This window comes from Pseudophryne corroboree, chromosome 1 (genome assembly GCF_028390025.1).
Source record: "Pseudophryne corroboree isolate aPseCor3 chromosome 1, aPseCor3.hap2, whole genome shotgun sequence".
Lineage (NCBI taxonomy): Eukaryota > Metazoa > Chordata > Amphibia > Anura > Myobatrachidae > Pseudophryne > Pseudophryne corroboree.
This window is the reverse complement of record NC_086444.1, coordinates 839,100,983-839,111,482: the sequence shown is the minus strand read 5'-3', so window position 1 is coordinate 839,111,482 and position 10,500 is coordinate 839,100,983. Positions and strand designations below refer to the sequence as shown.

The window sequence follows — 10,500 nt, the reverse complement described above, 5'->3', positions numbered from 1 at the left end:
TGACACGAAGGCAGTGTAGGAAGATAGCAGGGTGTCGGACCTCTCCCATAACGGTGATGCCCAATCAAGGGCTGAGCCACTGAGAAGAGAAATAATGTAGGCAATTTTTGTACGGTCACTGGGAAAATTGCCAGGTTGTAGCTCAAACTGAATCTCACACTGGTTGAGAAATCCCCTGCAGAATCTTGGAGATCCGTCAAATTTTGCTGGCGTTGGAAGATGAAGACGTGGAGCAGAAATGGGTAAGGTGGGTGGGGTTATAGCTGGAGTCACTGTGGTTGACGCACCAGACGCGCCTGATCCACGGAGAGTTGTCTGAATCCCATCCAGCCGAGTAGAGAGATCCTGGAGACAGCGGATGATGTGGCCCTGTGCAGCCTCCTGATGTTCTAGTCGGGCTGCCAGTTCTTGCATCGGCCTGGCCGCTTGATCCTGGTCTCCGGCTGGATTCATTAGGTCAGTGCTTACTGTCACAACTGAGGGCCTGAGCTGATGGCAGGCAGCCTCAGTTGTAGGGGCTGAGATGTACCGGAACCTGGGAGGTTGTATCAGACCCCTGGACATGTAAGTAACATGAATAATAACTGCCCGAAGGCGTGACCACGACAACTTGGATAAAAGTCAATTATGTTTATTGTGACAATTCCGCAACACAGCAGCAGTAAAAGAAAACGTAAAAGTCAGCAAAGAATAAATACAGTTCCTGGGTACTACAGGATGGCAGGAGCCACAGGGCACTGGTAGTGTGAGATAGTTCTTATGATCTTCTAGATGGAAAGTCCTTACCAGGCCCGACTGTAGCAATGGAGATAACCCAGGATTGTGCCAGCTGGTGTTCCAGGAAAAGCTGGGTTGCTGAAGATAAAACAGCTGCTGTGGATACTGGCTGGAACCAGACTGTTGTTAGCACGGAGTGGATACTGGCTGGAACCAGTTAAATAATAAATGAACTTGGGAGCGATGAAATATGAACTGAAATGTAGAACTTGAGAGCGGAGAAATAATAATACCGGTGGAGAGTGGTAAAGTGTAGAAAGGACACCGGCCCTTTAAGGGAAGCTGTACTCTGCTGGAAGCTGAGCTGGAAGCAGGTAATGTTGTAGCTGGAAACAGATGAATCCACAATGGATTGGAGAGTCAGGCTACACTGCAGGTGGAATGCTGGTGCGGGTCTCTATGGTGGAAGTCTTGAGACAGGAGCTGGAACCTGGAAGACAATCACAGGAGAAAGACAAACAGGAACTAGGTTTGACAACCAAAGCACTGACGCCTTCCTTGCTCAGGCACAGTGTATTTATACCTGCAGCAAGGAAGGGATTGGCTAGGCAATTATGCAGATTATCAATACTGAGAACAGATTGGTGGAAATGATCAGCTGACAGAATCCAAGATGGCTGCGCCCATGCAGACACTTGGAGGGAAGTTTGGTTTGTAATCCATGTGGTAATGAAAACAGTAATGGCGGCGCCGGCCACCGGAGACAGGAGGCGCCAGGCTGACAGATGCACATCCAACCACGCGGACACAGCGGAGGCCGCGGCTGACGTAATCGCCACTCAGACACTCTGCATGCAGAAGTTCAGGGACGGCGGCGGAGGCCGCGGGAGACGCCATGCCAGGTGTAATATGGCGTTTACTGTGACAGCGTCCTAGAGTGACAGGAGAGGATACAGGAATGTACACATCAGGATAACAGATGGGATCCGGTCCTGGAGCGCTGAGCCAGCCTTAGGAGGCATCTGATGGGTAAGAAATGGCGTCCAGATACCCGGATCGTGACAGCAGTTACCAAACCCACAGGAGGCAACTGCAAGTTCGGGTCACGGTGACCTGACTCCAGCTTCCCGTATTGCCTAAACTGCCGGTACATCAGTCACTAGCATTCCTCCGTCTGCTATCTATGAAAAGAACCTTCCTTCGGCTGTCCCGATTCATACTCGAAAACTCTGTGAATTCCGATCTCCTGACTCCAGTTCCGGATTCACAACCAACATCCAGCCTGACAGTGACAGGCGCATTGTCATGATGAAAGAACCAGTCACCTATTCGCCACAAATCGGGACTTTTTCTACTGAAATCGTTACTCAACCTTTTCAAAACTTCCAAATAAAAACCTTGGTTGACAGTTTGACCCCAGAGTGCACAATCCCTCTCACATCAAAGAAACAAATGAGCATTGTTTTCACATTTGACTTCACTAAAAACAGGCGAAAGAGTAATTTGTTGGGAAAAAAATCAATGCAGTCAAATGCTACTTGGCCCCGTACCGTCATCAGGGATACTAGCTCAGAAGGGTTCCGCAAACATTCACCTAGTGTCGGAAGCCTGTACTACAAGCAGCCCGCCATCTTGAACACAATTCCTGCTTCTTTTGGGTACCCCCTCATATGTATTTCACAGCATAAAGAAAACACACATCCTATTCCTAGGCATAGTAACAGGTAACAAGACAATTTTATATTGCAAAGGTTTTATGACAAAACAAGATGGCACAAAAATATAAATTTAGAATGATGAAAAGGTTCATATACATAAATCCTTATATTCTGCCAAAATGGAAATTTCAAATGCATTCTTTAACGCAGAGGCAGAACTCTGGGAGGCAACGGAGTCATCTGCCGCCGGGCTCCTGCTCTGAAGGGGGGCACCTCTCCATCCTTTCTGTGACACCATTGAATTAAGTTAATTGATAGCTGTCGCTGTCTTTTTAGTGGCCGACTTCCTCACTGGTCCCTGCACCTTACAAATCACACCCTCTTTATCATACTGAAAATACACATTTTACAAGTGTCACAACCAGGATTAGAAACCACGACCTATTACACTGGAAGCAGTCACCTTACTGATGAAGCTGTTTGCTCCTGTCTAGGAAATATGAGAATTTTAACTATATGAAGGTACTTCTCTGACAATTACACGTAACTTCATATAGTTAGAATTCTAATGCTACCTCTACAGGAGCAAATAGCTCCATCAGTAAAGTGTCTGCTGTCAGTGTAACAGGTCATGCGTTCTAATCCTGGGTATGACTGCTAAGAATTGTGTGATTTAAAATAAAAGAAAATTAAATGTATAAATACAGTATATACATTTTTTTCAGAACACTCCATACACACACACACACACACACACACACACACACACACACACACACACACACACACACACACACACACACACACACACACACACACACACATTCATACATATATTTATCTTAATATAGTAAATAGGGGGGCACCAATATTTATCTTGCCTCCGGGCAACTGGGACTAACTTACGCCACTGCTTTAACTCCAGGGGGAACAACATAAATATCCAAAAATCTCCTTCAGGAATAATTCTCCTTATATCTGCCTCTCGTTTACCGCCACACAAAATTGCCTAAAAGCTTTAGATTAACTAAAGATATGAATTAGGGAGAGTCAGAAAATGTTTTTGAGATGTTTTTCATAATATTTGGTTTCCTTAATTTAAGAAATTACTTGGTTTTGCTATTATATTTTATTCCTCAAGTACATTTATAGTAGATATATGATGGCTCATCATTGCAGTGAATGTTCTTTGAGAGTGAAATAAGTTAGCTCGTTTTTTATCAATACACTCTATGCTCTTTTCCCTCTCTCATTGCCATCCTAAATGACACCTACCATGCATTTCTTTGCTATCTTTATCATCCCCTCTGATGAATAATAATAATAATAATAATAATAATAATAATATATTTAAGATACTGTATATCCCAAAACTAAGTCTCATCTTTTCCAAAAATAAAAATAAAGTTAATTGATGTTTAGCTTGATCATAATGTAAAAATAATCAGTCAGCAGATTTATATTTTATTCACGGTCTCTCTGAGCTTGTATGATTTCATGAACAGAGAGCCACCAGACCAATGTTCTCTGTTTAAAGAGTGGAAAAAAGTTGGTCTTGCAGTGGGGGGTTTTTGGGGCGTACTCTGGGAGTATATGAGGTATGGTGAAAAATGTGATAGTTTTGATTTCAAAGTAGTACTAGCAAAATAATAATAATAATAATAATAATAATAATAATAATAATAATATTTTCTCTTTTTTTCCAAGCCTTGGCGGGGAGGTTTACTAAAAATCATGTGTCAGTTTGAAACTGCTGCTTATCTCCAGCTGTATTCACCTTCAAACTGCTGGATTTACGTTGCACAGCTTTTGAGAATAATTGTCAAATTGCTGAGACGTTAGTTGCCACAAAAACAACTGGGAAACCACAATAGCTTTCTGGCCTATCAGGACATGAGTAGGCTCAATACACTTATTAATTGATAATAATAAATGTCTTATGGTTGCGATGTTATGAAAATATATTAGGAGGCATAATTAATGTATAATTTTAGTAAGAGAGCGATATTGAATATTAATCATATTAATGGGAAATAACTGATCATTATGTGGGGACATTAAAAATATATTTATAACCAGGGTAATAATTTTATGAACTGGACACCATTTATAGAGCCAAAAAAAACATTTTTATTATTCCCCATTATAAATAATTTTTTTATTTTTTCCAATTTACAAAAAATATTGCCCCCTTAAGATATCTACAAATTATTTCTCCCTTCTTAATCAATAAATAACTGTATTGAACCTGATCATGATTGGCCAGGTAGTTCTAATGGCAGGCAGCCGTTTTTTTGCAAACCGCTGGTTGATACATTTGATGTTTTGTATTTTAGTTAAAAAACAAAATTAGCGTTTATAGCAGATACAGGTATTTAAGTATACATTTTGTTGTTCAAATGTTTTTGCTATCTGTATTATGTGTATTTTCATGATCTGTTTAATAAATAGTACTTTATTAAAAGGGGCATTTTAAGGGGATCAATACGAGATCCCGGCGGCCGGGAGACCGACGCCAGGAGCCTGACAACCGGGATCCCGGTGGCGAGTGCAGCGTGTTCGCTTGCCTCGCTTCGGGCCTGGTGGCGACATTTGGTTGCCACAGATTTCTATTCCCCTTCGGGTGGTGGCATGGACCACCACCCAAGAGTGGTAACCAGCCGGGATCCCGACAGGCGGTCAATTGACTGCCTCCCATTTTAAGTACTATTGGGGACATCGATTTTGAAAACAGTGATTTAAAAAATATAATTTCTTGTCAAATTTCTGTCTTATGTGGTGGTTTTGAAATTTGGCACAAAAAAAATAAACTCTTTTGTCTCAGTAAATTTCCACCTTTGCGGTGGTTAATTATTTACTAATAATTCAGTTAGGCTGAGGCTCATTTGTATTTGTTAATATCTATTAGTGATTCCTCAAAAGTTACTAGTGAGCACCACTAGAATGATTCACCTCAAAGTTTTTGGTCAAGAATAGAAGGATGGAAATAAGATCTTTAAATAGAAGGGTACCCATTTTTTTAGTAAGTTTATTTTTTAGCTTAATCATTTCATAAGAACTTTTGTAATCTGCAGAGCTATATTCCGTACCAGCTAAAATTGCACAGATTCATATTTTTTTCAGTGATTATCACAGTCAGAAATCAAAAAAAGCTAATATGGAAATACAGACAATTCAAATATGACATATAAGGTATAAAAACATCTTTATTGAAATTTATATAAAAATAGTCACAATGCACAAATACATAATATAAATATTTCTGCCATATTTTGCTACAAAAATATAAAATGCATTTGACAAATATGTTACATTTGATGGTCTTTGTTATTTACACATTTTAAATATTTTTTACATGTGCTGATATAAAAATCAATATTTTACATACATGATTTACATTTTACAACAGGAACTGAGAGTACTGGTTATTGCAGGATATTAGAATATCTGTACACATCATAGTGATCTGTACCACTATATTGTAATATGTTCCATAATAATAGCAAGTAGAGAATGCCATATAAAGTCTGTCTCCTTCGTGAGGTTTATCCCATAAATCTTCATATTATTGGTGACGTATCACTGGAATATGTCTGAGGTGTCTAGAGGAATTAAAACATGGGTCATATGATATATAGTAGATACTTATTTAAGCTTTACATATGACATGTTTTGACCAATATGCAGTATTTACCATACAGTAATACTGTATATAACATAATAAATAAAAAACACACATTTGTCATACAATTAGGTATGTATAACATAAACACATTTTAAAATGTGTTGTACAGGAAATGGATATTTGTTTTGGTGTGTTAAATACGAACAACATGACAGATGCATGACGTCATATTTATTTTCTAGGGTCGTATACAGTCTATCCCAAAACTGACAGTCAGACTCATGGTCATTATAACTTGACATAAAACTTGTAGACAATTATGCTCAGGTTAGATTGACCCACAAGTGTACATGGGAAATCCCCATGACCCCCTCTGTCTGAGGGCCCCACTCCCTCCTCTAGAGGTCAGTAACTTGGTGGATTCATTTAGGTGACTGTTTTATTTTTATGGAAACTACACCAAGATTAGCCCTCCTGCCAATTAAAGTGTGTGGTACACCTGCCCCCGCCTTTATAAAGAACCCATATTCTATGCATGTTCTCTAATGGTTGGCCAAGTCCATCAGTGTTAGCTGGCCACACCCTCTCTGGTGACCAGCTACACCCCCAAGCATGGGCCCCTACCGTTTTGCCCCATTTTTGACACTATGTTGCTTCAAACAGACTGAATGTGCATAACTGTCCTCCATTCAGCATACAGTAATGGGCCCTACACACTGGCAGATAACAGTGAACGATATGAACGTTCTCATTCACTAATGAACGAGAACTCGTTCATATTGTTCACTATGTAGGCACCAACAATGAATGATGTGCGGCCCTGCGCTCATTCATCTTTGGTGCCCCGTCGCTTATGCATGCAGGCCAATATGGACAATCTCGTCTATATTAGCATGCACTGCTATGGAGCCGGGTGACGGGGGGAGTGAAGAAATGTCACTCCCCCCCATCACCCCCCCCCCCCCCCCGCCAGGTCGCCCGCCAGCCGTATCGGCCATCGGGCACCTCAGTGGCACATCGCAGCGTGTGTAGGGCCCTTGATTTCCCCATTCCCCCATTGGCAGCACTTCTGTAAAAGCAGTGTCACTGTGATCTCTCCCATTACCTGGAGAGGGGAACAATGCTGCAGCAGTGCTACAATATTTTTTTATCCCTGAAGGCCTAGTAACAGTGACAGTATTATGCTAAGAGCACTATCCGCAGGGGCCAACCGCCATGGTTACTGTCAAGCACTTCAAAATAAAACTTAATATTATAATTTACTGGTTTTTTAAAGCTCATTCAAGCGTTTCAGTCCTTGGGACACAGTCAAAAGTCACAAGGTTGCACTGGTAGTCTCTAATATAATGGAAACAAAAAAATATTACATAGATTTAGAGAATAATACCTACCGATTTTTTCCATTTATCAGAGCCTTCACTTCTCTGAGTTCAGGACTAACACACTTTGTAATGTTTGAGTCTTTCAAAGTAGCACTGTGAAATAATGACACAGAGAAGTGTATTAGCATATCACAACATGAGATAATGCCTCATTCAGTCCATGTTTCCTATACTGTATATCCTATTTGTTTTACTGCATGTGCAAATGTCTTTTCAAAATTATTTTAGAAGATAACATAGCAAACTCTACTTTTAGCGCCAAATTCACAAACACAGTCAATTTAAGTTGTTAGCTGACTGTCACTGTTTATTAAACGTTTTACGTTTACTTGTCAACCTGTATCAATGTTTAACATTTAGATATCAACTGTAGATGGTTCTTCTACTACTTGTATCACTAAGCTAGAAAATCTGCATTCACTTCTGATTAAACTTTATATTAATTTTCTGCTTCTACCTGTAATATCAACTTGGCACGAAAATAGCACCATAATGTTTTCAGGTTCACAAGTGTCATCCAACATTAAACGCAACCATATTAAACATAATAGTTTTGCTATGACAAATGTAGGAACATCCAAACTATTTTAACCAATTGCTTTTATATGATGCTCACTGTACTCGGGTAAGCTTGCTCTCACTGACTGAAGGTTATTGTGTCGTTGCCTATTTTTATACATCACTATGGGGTAATTACATGACCTAGCACTGTCACAGCGATAAACATAAGGGCTGCCTACTTACATATATTCAGTGTTTTCACATGCAGAGCTTCGATTGTAAATATCCAACTTTGCCAGTGCCATCACATTAATTCTAGTAGAGACATTCTTGCACAAACAGCGGTTCCCACGAGGTATAGCAAACCCTGATTAGATATAAAAACAATACAGGTTTAGTGCTTATGTCAAAAGTAACAAAGGAAGATACACAACATAACTCATCTTTGTATGTCCGTACCTTGTATAAGAGTAGCAGAGAGTAAGAGACTGCAAATGATGACAACACACTTAGAGTCCATGATGACAGCTGAGTACAGATCTTCTCTGCCTATGAGCTATTGCAGACTGCTGGAAGTAATACTGTATCTGACTGGTTATATACATTTGTGCTGGATTGCTTCATCTCATGAGTCATCATTGGAACATATACTTAGAACCTCAATTTTCTTTACATATTTCCACCTTGGGAAGCTTAGGAGAACTGAAAGTACAAATGAAGTCATCTTCACTTTCATTTGATAAAATCCTGTTTCAGAGATATATTTACTTATTCCTATCACAGAAAGGAAATTTCCCAGAAATGTGTATGTCAGTTTCAATTTAAAAAGAGAAAGCTGTTATAAAATACAATATACACTTAACTGTAATTTTAAATTAGTTTGAAATAACTAACATACCATATGAGGATAGTATCTGGATATTCTGATTGGATGCATGATACTCTTTTCGTCTTGTGACCTAAATCTGGCTGTTGGGTCACATGGTCTTCAACCTGCGCAGACTGATGATTGCTGCCCAATGCTTTGTACCTGGGGCTTTGCAAACTGGGAAGCGAATAGATGCTCATTCCATTTTGTTAGCCAGGAAACAGTGCAACTGTTGGAGGAGCAGACAACTGCAAATCATGGTGAAAAATAACTATTTCCCTGGCACGCTGTAACATCATTTGTAAAGTACACAGTCACTATACAAATATTTCATTAAAGTAAATTAAATGCAGAAATTAAAAATAGGTGCAGGAAACACAATAGATTATTGGTGCAGGTGAGGTCAGTAGTGAAGGGAAAATTAGGGAGGGATTAAAAAATAAGATAAATTTGGGTAGCAGTGTGGTTAAAGTAAAAGAAAACAAGAAGGTAAACAGAGTAGCAGCGTGATGGAGTGATGTGGGAAATGCACATAAAATGGATTAATTCATGTAGGCATTGAAAGCTTGGGGAGATACAACTGATCAAGGTAATGCAGGGCAATGTGAGGGGTGGAGGCTTCTTTTCCATCTCCTTTGTTGAGTTTGTTTGGGTAAGGAATGGGCAGCCTATTCAGTTTGGACACAGGGTGGTTGATTGAGAGTTGCACTCAAGTCAGATGCAAATATTGCCATATTGCATGTCTATGTTTAGAGACATCTGCATCTAAGCGGCTGCACTGCCCCATCCATCTGCTTGTGAAATCTGCCATCATCACAATCAGTGTACATATGTACCAGCCCTATACCTGGTTTAAGAGATCTGTCTGGATCTCTGCTTATGCTCAGCTATGAATAGCCTATAATTCTGCCTACACACTCACGACAGGAACCGTGAACACTTATCCTGCGTATTAGACAGTAGAGCCCCCTGGGGATCTCCTTAGCCACCACTGGGACTTACTGTCTCTGGGTCTTGCCCCCCAAGAACCATCTTAAAGAGAGGCATGTGCCATTATGTCTCCTGAATTGCTAGATCAGCACAGGTTGCAAATGGAAAGAAAAAATAGAGAATAGTGTACTGTATGGAAGTCATTAGGATACTCTGTGTCCTATATAGTGGTAACTGAGATGCTCTGTACTGTAAAGTGGTCACTGTATGGCAGTCACTGAGATGTTCTTTGTTTTGCATTGCTGTCATTTGGATGCTCTGTATATAGTAAGTGGTCACTGGGTTTTTTTCTGTATTTGTATTGTATTTGGGTATATGTTAAAGAAATAAACCTTTGATAATGTAATTTGTATGACTGCCTCTTTAGTATTTGCAACTTACTTTTTTTACTTTTTTACCCTGATGACTGAGTGTGTCACACAACGTCATTTGGTTACGTTGCTTCATCTGCAGTAAGTGAGGACTGAGGAGTCAAGGAGAAGAGGACAGCTGTTACGTAAGTAAAACATCTCAGTGGATTGGTGAAGACAGCAGAGGAGAGAGGTGGATTGGGGAAAACAAGGGAGGAAGGGGATGGGGGAGTGCTGAGAACCAGGGAGTAGAGGAGATGAGCAGAATGTTGGCTAGTTTTTTAAGTACACATTTGAGTTTCTGCAAAAGGTTATATCACTCTCTATAGTTTCTGCAGAGTACCTGTAATTAAAGGAGCTGCTTTGTTTTGATATCATGTCAGTGTTTAATTATATTGCCTGTTTGTGG

At 40.0% G+C, this 10,500-nt stretch overlaps 1 protein-coding gene across 1 annotated transcript; it reads right to left on the bottom strand.

The window, feature by feature from the left end:
* Window positions 1-5,674: 5,674 nt before the first annotated feature.
* Window positions 5,675-8,479, bottom strand: LOC134951934 (C-X-C motif chemokine 11-like). The gene is made up of 4 exons (XM_063938662.1): window positions 8,343-8,479; window positions 8,127-8,250; window positions 7,392-7,475; window positions 5,675-5,977 (listed from the first exon to the last, which is right to left on the bottom strand). The coding sequence occupies exons 1-4, from the start codon at window positions 8,401-8,403 to the stop codon at window positions 5,941-5,943; spliced, it is 306 nt and encodes a 101-aa protein (XP_063794732.1). The 5' UTR covers window positions 8,404-8,479; the 3' UTR covers window positions 5,675-5,940.
* Between the last annotated feature and the right edge of the window lie 2,021 nt (window positions 8,480-10,500).